Source organism: Mizuhopecten yessoensis, unplaced genomic scaffold (genome assembly GCF_002113885.1).
Source record: "Mizuhopecten yessoensis strain PY_sf001 unplaced genomic scaffold, ASM211388v2 scaffold2329, whole genome shotgun sequence".
Lineage (NCBI taxonomy): Eukaryota > Metazoa > Mollusca > Bivalvia > Pectinida > Pectinidae > Mizuhopecten > Mizuhopecten yessoensis.
Genome location: NW_018404492.1, coordinates 5,205,435 through 5,220,054, shown reverse-complemented (window position 1 = coordinate 5,220,054; position 14,620 = coordinate 5,205,435). Strand labels below are relative to the sequence as shown.

Here is a 14,620-nt window from a genome sequence, read left to right as displayed (position 1 = left end):
CATGACTAGTACTGCTCCTGCACCTGAAGAATGTCGGTTTCAGTATCCTTTGTTAAAAGTATTTTCAAGATAATAATAATAATAATAATAATAATAATAATAATAATGTTTATTCGGGTAAAAGATACATGGCAAACATTAAATTACATTACACAAGCAATGAGATCACGTATGGTATTCGATAAAAGACTGACCTTCAGATATCACAAAATGCATATGACTAAAAATTATATTAATTTCAAGTAAAAAGCATATATTCAGCACTAGGTAGTAGTATTATCACAGCTTGTATGAATATCACATTAAATATTGGAGGTACAGACAATGAAAAATAATCTTGAACTGGTAATCTTTTACCTAGAATGGCCCATGAAAGTTTGTTTGTTTGTTTGTTTTTTATTTCCAATGAGGTCCTTTGGAAAAATATTAGCAACCGGTCAAAATGTTAGGATAGTTCTTATAATGAATACTATAATTAATAACTTAAAGTGGTATAGGGTAAATAAATATTATAAAAAGACACATTCATTTTGGTGTTCCCTCTTATCTATTCCATCAAGTGATGTTTAAACTGAAGTTTAAATTGATGTTTTTTGTGTAGACATTTGATTGACCAAGGTAAAGAATTCCAGTCTCTGATTCCATTATAGAAAAAAGTGGAGGACTCAGCTCCGCTAAGGGGAGCTGAGTCCTCCACTTTTTTCTATAATGGGCCTAATAGATTGTACTAAAAAATTGTGATCACAAGATCTTGTAAAACGAGTATTGCTATTTCTAATTAAACCTTTGTTCATATACTTTGGATGATATAATATTGAAAACATGGTTGAGACGAATCTGTTTAGCTCTATGATTTACATTTAGCATATTTTACGAGGCAAGTTCCTCAAATGATATTCGTTTCCTATGATCCAACCGGAGAATAAATCTTACAACTTTGTTCTGCATAATTTGTAGTTTATGTTGAATTTGTTTGGCTAGGCTGCTGTACCAGGACGAGCAGGCATAATCAAAATGGCATTGTATCAGTGCTGAACACAGTGTTTTTTCTGGATTTCATTGATAGACATTCACTATTTCTATAAAGAAATTTTAGTTTCTGGTTAATTTTATGAATTGCGTTGAGTACTATACTTTCCCCAGATAGGAATTCATCTAGCTGAACACCAAAAGAGGACCCAGATTACTTCCTTGTGGTACTCCATAAGTTACATGTCCTGCATTAGATGTAACATTGTTTATATGAACAACTTTCTTTCTGTCAGATAAATAGGATTTAAACCAGGAGATTGATTCGACACCCATAATTTTTAATTTATCACAGAGAATTTCATGATTGATGGTGTCGAAAGCTTTTTGTAGATGGAGTAGTACCATACCCGTAAATAAACCATTGAATGTTTGAGATTGTATGTGATCAAAAATATGTATAAGACAGGAATCTGTTGAATAAGATTATCTGAATCCAGATTGGAATTCGTACAGCAAATTATTATCTGACAAAAATAGTTCAAGCTGTCTATAAACAGCCTTTTCTAGCAATTTAGAAACAATATTGAGTATGCTTATTGGACGGTAGTTTTCTGCTTTCAGTAGACTGTTCTTTTTAAAAAGAGGTTTGACCTTGGCAAGTTTTAATTCATCAGGAACCTTTCCCTCCGATATAGACATATTTATTAAAAATGTAAGGAACCTTTAAAACTGGTGCTGCATCTTTCAAAAATCTGGCAGGAATACCATCTAGACCTGTAGTTTTTCCACTATTAAGATTACATAATTCTTTACAAACAAAATCTTCTGAAACATGTTTCAAGTAAAACTTATTTTGATTGTGATTTCTTTCAGCATAAACAATCTGTACAAGGGTAGAAGATGAATGGTAAATTCCCGAGGGACTAGGAAGCTTTTCCACCAATTTAGATGCAATATTTGTGAAAAATTCATTGAAATGATTGGCATTATTCAAACCATCCGCATGGGATCGATCATCTTTTACCGTAATTGGTGACAAAAACAAAAGTACGTGGCAACAAAAATGTGTCCAAATTCTTAATCTACTTGCATCTCTCGAAATGTTTTAAAGTTTTTTCCCCCCGACACGGAAAAAGTGATATTGTTTATTCAGAAGAAGTTGTTTAAAGATTTTGAGCATATTTGACCCCTGTGACCTTGAATATGGGTGAAGGTCATTTATTTGAACAAACTTGGTAGCCCTCCTTCCTAGCATGCTATTGGCCATATATATATATATATCCACAGCCTTTCGGTTATTCAGAAGAAGTCGTTTAAAGATTTTAATCATATTTGACCCCGTGACCTTGGGTGAAGGTCATTTATTTTAACAAAGTTGGTTGCCCTGCATCCCAGCATGATACTGACCAAATATCACCATCCTGGTCCTTTTGGTTACTCAGAAGAAGTTGTTTAAAGTTTTTTAAGACAATTGATCCTCTGTGACCTTGAATATGAGTGGAGGTCATTCATTTGACAAACTTGGAAGCCTATCATCCTAGCATGTTACTGGCCAAATATCATCACCCTGGGTCGTTAAATTTAGAAGCCAATCAGCGCCAAGGCCAAAAAAGTTAGAGAAAATGGCAAGCTCTGTTCAGATTTCCAATCGGCAGCCTGACCAGCTTGAAAACTGGACTCGTGTATCCGACATGAACTAGGATACAAGTAAGTTTGTTTTCTATCGTAGAAACACTGTACCGACATTGAATAATGTACATGCCATGTGTTAAGCGCTACCCACCAGGGATTTAGCATGTCATCCCGAGGACAGCACAGTGTCTGACCAACTGGAATTCGACCATTTTTCGATGTTTCATGAAGTCTACCGAAAAATTCTACTGCACGATATTGGGCAAATCATACATTAAATTAAAAAATACATATTTTCCTGTCAATCTAGGCTGCTCCCGGTGTCATATTATGAACGATTTTGACAAAATCGCATGCTTTCTGGAACGAGTTATATTTAGTAACCTTGAGTATTGGCTCACCTGGTCCGAAGGACCATGGTGAGCTTATGCCATACCGCAGCGTCCGTCGTCCGTCCGTCAACTTTTCCTTTAAAACGCTACTTCTTCTGAACGGCCAGGTAGATTTTGACCAAATTTGGTCAGAAGCATCCTTGGGGGAAGGGAAACAAATGGTGTATAAATGGTGGGTTTGAGGGGCGTGGCCCAATAGGGGAAATATAGCAAATTCTTTAAAATCCTTCTTTTTCTGTAGGAATGAAAATATTTGTTCCATATTTGGTCTTAAGCATCCTTGGGTAAAGGGGAACCAATTTTGTATAAACCTTGGGTCTGGACTCTCAGAGACATTAGGGGAAACATAGCAAAATCTTTAAAATCCTTCTTATTCTGTAGGAATGGAAGGATTTGGTCCAAATTTGGTATGAAGCATCCTTGGGTGAAGGGGAACCAATTTTGTATAAACGGTGTGTCTAACCCCCCTGGAGGCGGGGCCCAATAGGGGAAATAGAAGTAAAACTTGTAAAATCCTTCTTCTACCATAGGGATCAAAACCTAATTTAGTCTGGATCATCCTTAGTCCAAGAGGACTCAATTTTGTATAAGCAGTTGGTGTGGTCTCCAAGGGGGCAGAAGGGTGGGCCCAATAGGGGAAATAGAGGTAAACCTTTAAAATCCTTCTTCTACTATAGGGATGAAGGTATTTCTTCCAATTTGGTCTGAAGGATCTTGGGCAAAAGTGACTCAATTTTGTATAAACAGTGAGTGGGGGCAGAAGGGGAAGGGTGGGGCCCAAATAGGCGAAACATAGCAAATTCTTCAAATACCTTCTTCTGTAGGAATGACAGGATTTTATCCTTATTTAGTCTGGAGCATCCTTAGGCCAAGGGGTCTCAATTTTGTATAATTGGTGGGTATGACCCCCTAGGGGCATAGGGGTGGGGCCCTGTTTTAAGTTTGTTCTCGCTATATCTCAAGTACTGGATGGATCTTTCTGAAATTTCATATGTACTTACAGCACCTACCATGGAGTGCTTAATCTTAACTTCATACCAATTACTTTAAACATATTCAGGTGAGCGATACAGGCTCTCTGGGCCTTTTGTATTATAGGTATATTGACAGACAAGGCTAGTACCTGTGACTCGGCTACTTTGTTACCTTTTAACCACAAAATAGGTAGGATTTTTGCAACACATTGTTAGTCAATAAGCCATGCAGATTTTCAAGGTCCTATTTAGAAATTTGTCATACTTTAAGAGCAGGTGGGTGTAGCCTTCTATCCAAGAATTCCTTCTCGTTTCCAAGAACTAAGTGGAAAGAACACGAACCCCACTCAGATTATGGAAACATTTTTCAAGACTTTTTAAGCTTAAAATTGAAAAGGATTCTTCATTACCCTGTGTGTTTTTATTCTGTTTAGTTTAAAGGTCACAGGTGGATGAATTAAGATACTGTTTTTGGATATCAGTTTTTACACAAGGATTGACTCAAAGATTAACCTCTTAGCTGAAATTCAAAAGGGTTTTCCTTATTACCTCCATGTCCTAGGTGCAAAGATATGCTACTTTATATTTGTAAAGCTTTACTGAATAATGTCCTGACAGCCGTTCAAAAATGATCTGGTAATGTATTAAGATATCTGACCTACACACCCTTGTTGGGACCTTGGCATTCATGCGGCTGCAGACATCATAATGCTTCATGAATTAAATACTAATACCAATATGGTTGGTTTTTATAGTTTAATAAAAGATATGTAAAGCTCTCATTCGTCCACATCATACATCTGTATAAACTCTCATCCAGCAAATTAAGTCTTTATCAGAATCTTCTCTTTTTCAGAAGCTACGATATAACATTTAAAATCACAATTTTTGTAAATCTTTTCCACATACACTGTAAAATAACCACATTATTTCTAACCTATTGAAATTCTAAAGTTTTATAATTGTTAACCATTATCATCATCATCATCATCATTGTAATCGTCATCTGCATAATCAGGGTTGTTCACATTTTCAGTCCCAAATTTAACTATTCCACTAGACAGTGCATAAGATAACATAGCTACTGCAGCAAATAGTGCTGCAAAAAGTATGTTTCGCTTTTTATTAGGAAACTCAAGGGAGTCTATCTGCATCTTCTGTCTCGTCTCTTCATCACGTTTTCTTTTCAATTCCATCTCTGCAATATAAATATAAAATTCCATTAAAGATGAATGTGAGAAATTTGGCTGTCCTGAAATTTGAATGATTTGGAAGACAGTATTAAATAATGTTTACAAAATTCATCAGTCTGAGTGTTTCTTTTTCTCTGTATTTATGCATTGCTCTAAACCTTGATCTAAATAATAAGAGATTTTGTTCCAAAAGTGTTTGTCAAAACATTAAGTGAATTTTTATTTGTGCAGCACATGTTTTTAATTTCCATTCCTAACACTGACCTGAATTTTCAGCAACCCCAAAATTCAAGGTGAAATTTGAAAATAAAGGGAAACTGATCATGAAATGAATTAAGAAAACAAACCTTCGGGGCTCAAGGGGAAATATCTCATCAATACTCTATTGCACAAAGTACATAGGTTTGTACAGGCTTTCAGGTGGTTTATCAGACGGTTGGTTTGTACTGGAGCCTTCAGTAGAGGTGCTAGATACCCAATCACCTTCGCATCCAGCTCAGAGGGTCTACAACAGAACTTAAGGTGTGTAGTCTTCTTCATATCCCTTTGTAATGAGTTAAGGAAGCTTAAACAAAACAATATATTTGGAAGATAGAAATCTTAAGGTTCAATTTTATGCTGATTCTTACACACAAAACAAGAGTTGGAATTTGAGGGTAATTTGAAACTTAACACTTCATAACTATTTGACACTAAACTGAAACTATCAATGTATATATGGGGCATACATGTGAATAATGCCTATTTCAGCCAAGCAGTGGACAGTATTTCTATGTATACTTCTCTCAGTGGCCATACCAAAAGGCTTTCAAACCTTACTTTAGCCTAAAAAAACAGAATTGGCTAACTCATTTTTAACATGTCTGTATATTGTGAGACATTATTTGCTTTACTGATTAATTTCAATACTAACATAGTGACATGAGTACAAAAATATTAATATTTTGATATACTTTGATACAACATCCTATTTTCTGCTCTTTCCAAACATGTACTTGATTAATTTGCACGACATCTAAAACATCTACTATATTTATTGTTCACAAATTCAAAATGCCAGTGTTAATTCTTAATACCAAACTCTGAAGTAAAAGGTAAAAGAAAGAGTCAATAAGTATAAAGGTATCAGGGTATCGAAGGTCCACCTTCAACTGTAGAATAACCTCCATTTCTACATAAAATAGTTATGATACCCTTATTAAGAATAATTATTGTAAAATTTGCAATCAAATACTTACAATGATCCAAAGAAAAAGTCTTGTTCACCAAGTCGATAGGACAAATGATTCAAACACTCTTTTGCATCTTTGTAGATCTGCAAGTTTGAAAATAATAGCATAATCTGTCTAGTAGATTTAAACACTATAATGATCCTATAAATCACCGAAGATTTTACGGGTGGTAGGGGCTCTAAAAAAGTGCCTCCCACCCTCTCCTATGGTTAATGCTGGAATAGCCCTTAGACAATACTAATTTGAAAAGTTTTCATGATTTTATGACTGAAATTGCTTTATCATATGAGTACAACGTTGATACTATCTGAACATATACATATAGACTTAGAACAGATACAGCTTTTTACAGATTTCTTTTCTTTGCCATCATCAACAGGAAGTTCTGTTAACCTTAGCTTCTATTTCCGCTTTTGTTATGTTATCTGGGTCCACATTCTCTGCCATGTATACAATTGAGGCTGCAGTCCTGTGGAGTCTGCCAGGGATGTAAAAGTTGAGTGGAAATGGACTGGCATGTGCATACCAGGGACGAGTCACATCAACATACGTCTGATCATCTAACCACCAAGTGTGCAGCTACCAAATAACAAAACTCAAATTTCAGCAATGAAACAAAATAGTTTAGATGATTTTGATCGGAAAAAAGTGTGTTCATTTAAAATTACCATGCATGACGTTACCAAAAGAATGTTTAAAATATAAATTTTGAGCCAAGGTTATAAATGTGGATAAATCAGCTGGACACTTTATTCTTGAGAATGGATACTGAAGGATATGCAGGGTGAATGGGTTGAATATGTAAATGTGAGTAAAGGGGTTCAAATCACAATACAGCTGAGGTATCATCAGTTGTTGACTAATAATAAGAACCCATTCAAAATGGTGACACCTGAACTGTCTTGCAATTACAAGCTCTCTACTTATTTTTACCAAAGAATATTTCTTATCATGATTTTATTTTCATGAAAATAATCTTTATTGATGATAAATTGTTTACAATCATCTTATTTTGTTAGAAACTTTCCATCATCTTGGTAATGTATACTTACTACTGCAGGTAAAAGCTTTTGCTCCATTAAGGAGGAGAAAGCCTTGACATCAGCATTATTTGGACCCACCTGGGGTGTCACTCCAGTTGGACTCTTAAAATTCAATAGAGTAAGAAATCAACATTACAATAATATCACATACCTATTCATCAAATGATCCTCTTAATTTCTTAAAAGCTGGTTTATTAAAATTTCAGAATATTTGTTGTGTTAGTAAAAAAAATCATGAAGAAAATAGAGATGGTTCACTGATAATGATACCGGTATATGCATACACCAGGTTTTTCCAATTTATTTTGACTATTGATGATTTAACAAAGGCATCACTTCTCTTTTAAACAACAATTTGAATAGATAAACAAATAAAATCCTAATAAAAGAAAAACAATAATGAGTAACATTTTAATGCCAAAAAAAGATTTTTCAAATATTACTACCGGTAATTATAAATCTTACCCTTTTTTTGATAATTTCTAACATCTCTGACATCTTTGACACAGACTTTCCATCTGCCCTTAAAACAGGTAATGTGCCTGAAAGAAAAAAATGATAGTCGCACAGCAATTCTTGACAACATGAAATATGTGGGAACTTCCTCAATTTTAAAATGTTGTCTTGAAAACTTATGTTTAAAATGATGGAAATGATATGCAATCATTCAAGGTGAGAAGTACAATAGTTAATATTTATCAAACTATGAATAATCTAGCCCTTATTAACTTGATAAGTCCCAGTTTTATATGCCTGCCTTTATAGCCATGAGTCAAACTAGCTATAGTATAACATAGTAATTTTTATAAGGGGTAAAGGCTGTGCTGAAGTTTGACAGGGATGCCAATAAATGACAGAAAAAAATGTTTGCATTTCAATCACATTCACATGCCAACATATTAATTGTGCTATTAAACTTAACAACACTATACTCATCTGCATTGCTAAACACAAAAAGCATATATTAATATTAATTGTGTACTTTAAAAGGTTGGACAAATGAAATTGCAGCAAGATTGTAATGCATATTACTCATCTGTTGAGTTATGTATGACGTGTGTAATATATACAGTCTAAACTTAGGTCAACAATGATGCAAGTTGAAACTGCCTATCAAAGTCAGGAATTGTGGTTAACACAAAAATTGACCAACACCTTTTTGCCAGCTTGATAAAATTACCTGATGGTGTCCATACTGGATTATTTCTTTTCACCGCTCTACATGGGACTCCACAAAACTTTGAAAATGCCTAGAAGACAAATAGTTTATTAACTGTGATACAAATCCACATGTAGGGAATAAGGCCTAAGGAAGTTAACAATGGTTGGTCTTGAGCTGGCATATATCATACAAAAACATGTAACAGTATCATGATTCAGCTAAAATTGCTAATTTACATTGTATATCATACTGGGCCCCTTTTGCGTATCCGGTTAAACTGTTTCAACAAGCTGAACTTGAAAAGAAATGAGAGGCTCAGACCTAAGCTGACCTCAGGAATATTAGGCATGCATATCGAGGGGTACAGACATGCCTGACCAAAACTCAAATGCTGACTATATAGCTATTGCTAGTTTGCATTGCTAGTTCTTCATAAAATAAGGTTGATTGATATATATTTTAGGATACGTTAAATAACTTAATTAGTGGACACATAAAAGAAGGACATACTATTCAAGACATATTGTTATTCATCTGTCACAAAACTCAGAAACAAAGCACTTTTTAGCTCTGCCTACAGGTCATTGCAACCCTGGTGTATTGATACGGGTTCCTGTTGTTTCGCTCGAAATCCTGTTCACCCTAAGTTGTTTTGAGCTAGGTTGTTTCACCCTAAAACAAGGAAATTTAGGACGAAGCATTGTTTGGTATTTCCTTTCAATTTTAGTAGTTTTAAGTCTTCCTAGTCTTCCATATCATTAAAATAAATTTGAAAAAAAATTGTCTATTGTTTTTAAGCAAGTGCGACAAACAGCAGCTGTTTAAAGCCGACTCTGCACTCACAGAGATGCACATTTTTCTACATGAAATATACCAAACACCAATATAGAAATTTTATCAATAAGTTAAGTTAATTTATTTAAATAATTAATTATATAAGCGTATAAAATTTTAAAAATTACGACGAAACAACCTTGGGCAATCAGGATTTAGGGCGAAACAACCCTTTGCGTGAAAGGGATTTAGGGTGAAAGAACCCGTTACCATTGATAAGTAATTTAAAGAAGAACAAATTTTCTTAAGGTTCATGATTTTCCAGATGAACATTTTTATCTTTGTTACTGAAGTTGAATTTCGCGCATAGACGAATTAATAATGATGCAACTGGTATGAATGAATACCAAAACTTTGGTTCATAAAGAAAATGCACCAAGTAAAGAAACGACTACAGGTAATTGATGGACACTATTGAATAATATGAATCGATGTGTGCCAGCAGAGACGTTTATACTACTGGCTTTACACGTCTCTGGTGCCAGTAACTACATTTCATTATATTGTATTTAGTCACTTAGTGTGTCCAGCACATATGAAAACGACCAGAATTCTTCCTTCGTAGCATTTCAGCAATATTTCTCTGAATCTAGACATTTTCTGCCAGCGTCCAGACTTCAAAAATTCAAGCTAGTATCCCTAAAGCTTAGTAGTAGTTATATTATTAGTCTATAAGTTTTTTGACCTGATTTCTTTTGCCGACCTACGGATTATTGAAGTACAGGGATCGCATATTTAAGATTTAACGGAAAGCTATAGTTTTCAATGCAATAATTTTACATATGAGAAATGTCAATAAAAGCGTTAACAATATACCAAGACAGTCAAACAGTCTGAATCCACGGAGGGAAGTTCCCAATCACCTTCCCAAATATCCACCTCCAAAACGTCGTCTGCCATGCTTCTCGAGCACTATCCTTGACCTTGGTGTAGTGATATATAGTTCCTTACCGGAAACGCTTAACTATTTGAAACAATTGATACTGGGCATTTATAAGTTTTCAAAATGTAACATAAAGTCAGTAACATATTAGTATGAAGAAAATATCATATTACCGAATGAAATATTGCATCTCAACATCATTTAATTATGCGCGATTGTTGAACTATATTTATTTATGAATAGCGTGGAAGGGTTTCCGTCAAAATTATATTGGGTGTTCCAGGGCACTAGTTGGCAGGACGTGATTGGAGAGTTGAAGTTGTTGGATGTAGTTTCGTTTGCATACAGTTCTAGTAATGTTTTACAAAACATTATATGTAGGAATATGTGCAATAGGTTTGGCGTGGGTATACAATACCTGGTATACAGCAAAGGATGTAGATCAAGAGCAAATAGAAGAAGACATCATCAATGCATGGAAAAAACACGTTGTTTCACCACCGGTGACATTTCAGCGATTACACGTCGGGTTAGTGTGTGCCTGTATTGTTATCGCATAACTGTTGACAATTCACACATATGAATGTTTTAAATTCATGTTTAAACGACAAAAGACCACGAACTAGACAATATCATCATTCTGGACATTTTGCTTTTACCTTTTCGAGACCGGTACCGAATTAACGATTTCCATAAAAAAAAAGGAAATCCTTATAGTAATGAGTAATACTGTAATAGTCAGTTATTTCGGACTAAGTTGACTAAATCTACTCTGGTCAGGTGTGATAAAAAGTTCTTTAAAGTTATTAATTGGTCGTTTTCAAACTCTTATTGGCACAGCGGCAGAGATATTGAATTATAAATCTTGTCATCAGGTCGGGGAAAACCACTAACTTGCATATAATACGGCAATAGGGGTATGGATTTGTTACTAAAAATAGCCAAAATCACTTTAATCTTAACTTTTTCATTTTTTTTGTCCAAGTCGCATTTATTCATGAAACATAATACAAATGCAAAAATAAACATTATTTGCGTGTGGGAAAGTACCAAAAATAGATGCAATAATTCCGGTAAAGTTACATCAACTTTCTAAGTAGCCAACACTTTCAATAAACATCTTTTAGCAATATATTATTCACCTTGTCGTAAATTAATGCGATTTTTAATAATATCTTGCAAAAGTTACTGTTAAAGCTATTTGGGTTATTTTTGTAACAAATCCATACTCCATCTGGCGTATAATAGGCGAGTTTGCATATATACGCAAGTTGGTGGTTTTCCCCAACCTGGTTATTGTGTACTGTCTGAAGTGTTGAAGGAGTGGAAAAATGCACGGCCAGACAGGGGCTCAAACCAACTACCCTTCAAACCTTAGACAGAGTCTCTACCATTTCAACTACCTGGTTGCCAAAAATCGAGTTTTGCAAAGAAGGGGGGAAACATTAACATTAGTGTCCTAATTTTTGTGCAAAAGACCCTATGGAGGACAATCTCTGCCCGATCAAGAATTTGTGAAAGTCATTTTTTAATTACAAGTCCATAACTTTGGATCATGAAATTTTTGGTTTCTTGTTATAAAAACACTTGAGCTTCACGTGTAGCAAGAAAGTTGAACTCTGAAGTCAGTAAGATATTTTGGTCTACTATATGGGTGTAGTCAGCTGATCTGACATTTATCTGAATCTAATACATATATGTAACAGTTGTAGCAGATTTGGACTGGTGACTAGGTATCAAAATCAATGATCATTTTCATCTAAATCTCAGAAGTCCTAGGTTAAAATCCTTGCCTGGCCTTTATATATTTTTATTTACCACTTCTTAAATTGTTGCACTATAGTTCAGAAGTCATCATTGATTCTTTGGTATTAACACATATTATTTACATAATCTTGTCTTTCAGAATTAATTCCAATGTCGACCTGATTGTACCAGGTGTGGGTCTTCTAAAAGCTCTTCGAGTGCCCTCAGGAAGGAGAGAAAACAAAGATGTTTTAAAAAATCTTGATGACCTTCAAGACACCTTTGCACATTTCTTTGCCAAAGGATCAGCTGCAGAAAGAGCTTTCCTGGATAAAGACATATTTCAAAAGATCGTTTCTACTGGAAATACACTGGAAAATGCTCAGGTATTACATTTTAAAGTACAAATATTTAGTTTATATATATACAGTGCAGCACTGTCTAAATGAAACTTATTTTGTAAAATTGTCATTTCCAATTACTGTTACAGTGTAATCGCTGTATAGTATAGAATGATTTTGTCATTATAAGTGCTCAAATTCACTTTTGCATTTCAGTATTATATTGGAGGCAATGCAGCACTTATGGCAAGTAAAATATCAGAACAGTTTCCAGAAGTGAAGGTATGTATATATGTTTGTAATAACAAGGTTTTGTACCTGTAAATAAAAATAATAAACAAAATGATCAGTGTTTTTTGGTGCAATATCTTTTCTTTTTATTAGTTTTTTGGTGCAATATCTTTTCTTTTTATTAGTTTTTTGGTGCAATATCTTTTCTTTTTATTAGCACTGATGTTACACGAGCATTCTTGAATATTACAGATAAATTTTATTGGACCAGTTGGACCAAAGCTATTAGAGATGCTGCCAAAATCTTTGAACATTCCAACAGCCAGCCACATTTCCACAGATGAAGTACATTTGATAATGGAGTATGGTGTTGGTGAGACCTGGGGAGATGTACAGAGCCCAGTCGCCAATCGCTTCATTACAAGCTACGACGAATCTAACTCACAAGCAACAATGCTGGAAACCTACTTTGAATCTCTTGACACCTCTAAAACAGATCTCGTACTTATATCGGGACTTCACATCTTAGAAGGACAATCAAAAGATTTCTTCATTAGAAGAATTCAGGTGGTCTGTGATGGTTTAAATAAGATTCCAAAATCATTGCCAGTACATTTAGAACTGGCAAGTATGGCGAATGAAGATTTTGTAAAGCCGATACTCACAAAGGTATTAGTCTTTTAATTTATTAATACAAGTGTTCATATTTCTGTGAAGTATATTTGTGAATAATGCTGTTGGAATTCAAATTAAATTTAATTATTCTTCAAAAACTAGTACATTTATCTCCCCTTGATTGTTGAGTGCGTTCTTAAGTTTGATACTTTTCTATTTTTCAGGTTATTTCAAAAGTTTCGTCCCTCGGGTTAAATGAACAGGAACTTGCATTTGCCTCCCTGGCTGGGAACGGCCCTCATAGCTCAGATTTCCACCATCAGGCTGGTCCTCCAGAGATCTACAAGGCTAGCGACATGGTTATGTGGTTGCTTCAACAATATGGTCAGTCTTCTCGTAACCCAGAATCAAGACTGACCAGAGTCCACTTTCACTGTCTTGCATACCATATCATTGGAAATGTTAAAGGAGCGTGGACAAACTCTGCTGCAGCTGTGGCTGCCGGGTCAAGAATGGCAGGAAAACAAGCATGTGATGTTCAGCAGCTTAATTCTTCCATTGTAGATTTAAAAATTCCAAAAAAATTTAAAGCATTTTCTGATGATATTGATAGAGAGTTTGATCCAAAAAAACCTGTTATATCATGGGAGACTGATGGATTTGAATTTTCACTTAGTCCCGTATTGGTATGCAAAGATCCACAAAAAACTGTTGGTTTAGGTGACTCGATCTCGGCTACAGGTCTCATGTTTTCAGAATACATGTATGCATCCAAATAATACATTTCTTTTAATTGTTCACAGATGAAGCCCTTATACAAGTTAGTGCTACAAATCTTTAATATTTGATACCTTGTGATACTTGTAAAGTTGCTTATGTATTTTGGTACTAATTTTGTTATTTTTTCAATAATCAATTTTATGGTCCCCAATTCCGTCTTTGCGTTTTTGCAGAGTTATCTTCTCTTGTGAGCAGGTATTGATTGTTACATCATTGGTTTGTGTGAACAAAATATGTCGTTTTCTCAAAAGTTGATGACGTTACTCTTACAAACAAATGACGTAACAATCAATACCTGTTCACAAGAGAAGATAACTCTGCAATAAGCAAAGACGGAATACAGGATAAGTACTTCGTATTTCCTGAGACACAATCAGAGGTGTTCAATTTCATGTTAGGAGTATTGGCATTCAGATAGAATCTGACAAAATATACTAGTTGGACCGGACATACTTTTAGATTAAATACTGAAAATTGTCTCTAGTCCTGACAGAAAGTGTTCTAGTGCTGGACATTAGGTTATCGGAATTGTACATACCAGGTACTTATACAACACATTCAATTACTGGATTATGATTCCTATGTTTAAA

General features: G+C 34.6%; 2 protein-coding genes across 2 annotated transcripts; one reads left to right on the top strand and one right to left on the bottom strand.

The window, feature by feature from the left end:
* Positions 1 to 4,707: 4,707 nt before the first annotated feature.
* Positions 4,708 to 10,358, bottom strand: LOC110445548 (metaxin-1-like). The gene is made up of 8 exons (XM_021490213.1): positions 10,251 to 10,358; positions 8,619 to 8,688; positions 7,904 to 7,980; positions 7,448 to 7,540; positions 6,789 to 6,974; positions 6,402 to 6,478; positions 5,511 to 5,668; positions 4,708 to 5,168 (listed from the first exon to the last, which is right to left on the bottom strand). The coding sequence occupies exons 1-8, from the start codon at positions 10,332 to 10,334 to the stop codon at positions 4,936 to 4,938; spliced, it is 978 nt and encodes a 325-aa protein (XP_021345888.1). The 5' UTR covers positions 10,335 to 10,358; the 3' UTR covers positions 4,708 to 4,935.
* A 234-nt stretch (positions 10,359 to 10,592) lies between these two features.
* Positions 10,593 to 14,210, top strand: LOC110445547 (ADP-dependent glucokinase-like). The gene is made up of 5 exons (XM_021490212.1): positions 10,593 to 10,846; positions 12,224 to 12,449; positions 12,621 to 12,686; positions 12,888 to 13,304; positions 13,475 to 14,210. Exons 1-5 carry the CDS (start codon positions 10,674 to 10,676, stop codon positions 14,027 to 14,029), a joined length of 1,437 nt encoding a protein of 478 aa, XP_021345887.1. The 5' UTR covers positions 10,593 to 10,673; the 3' UTR covers positions 14,030 to 14,210.
* Positions 14,211 to 14,620: the final 410 nt, after the last annotated feature.

Bases quoted from the DNA above. Each gene is read 5' to 3' on its own strand.
- LOC110445548 (XM_021490213.1), bottom strand. From the start codon at position 10,334: ATGGCAGACGACGTTTTGGAGGTGGATATTTGGGAAGGTGATTGGGAA. The intron at 7,981-8,618 runs GTAATTTTATCA...TTTTTCTTTCAG, and splicing joins TCCAGTATGGACACCATCAG to GCACATTACCTGTTTTAAGG. The intron at 5,669-6,401 runs GTAAGTATTTGA...GTTCTGTTGTAG, and splicing joins GACTTTTTCTTTGGATCATT to ACCCTCTGAGCTGGATGCGA.
- LOC110445547 (XM_021490212.1), top strand. From the start codon at position 10,674: ATGTTTTACAAAACATTATATGTAGGAATATGTGCAATAGGTTTGGCG. The intron at 10,847-12,223 runs GTTAGTGTGTGC...CTTGTCTTTCAG, and splicing joins TTTCAGCGATTACACGTCGG to AATTAATTCCAATGTCGACC. The intron at 13,305-13,474 runs GTATTAGTCTTT...TCTATTTTTCAG, and splicing joins TAAAGCCGATACTCACAAAG to GTTATTTCAAAAGTTTCGTC.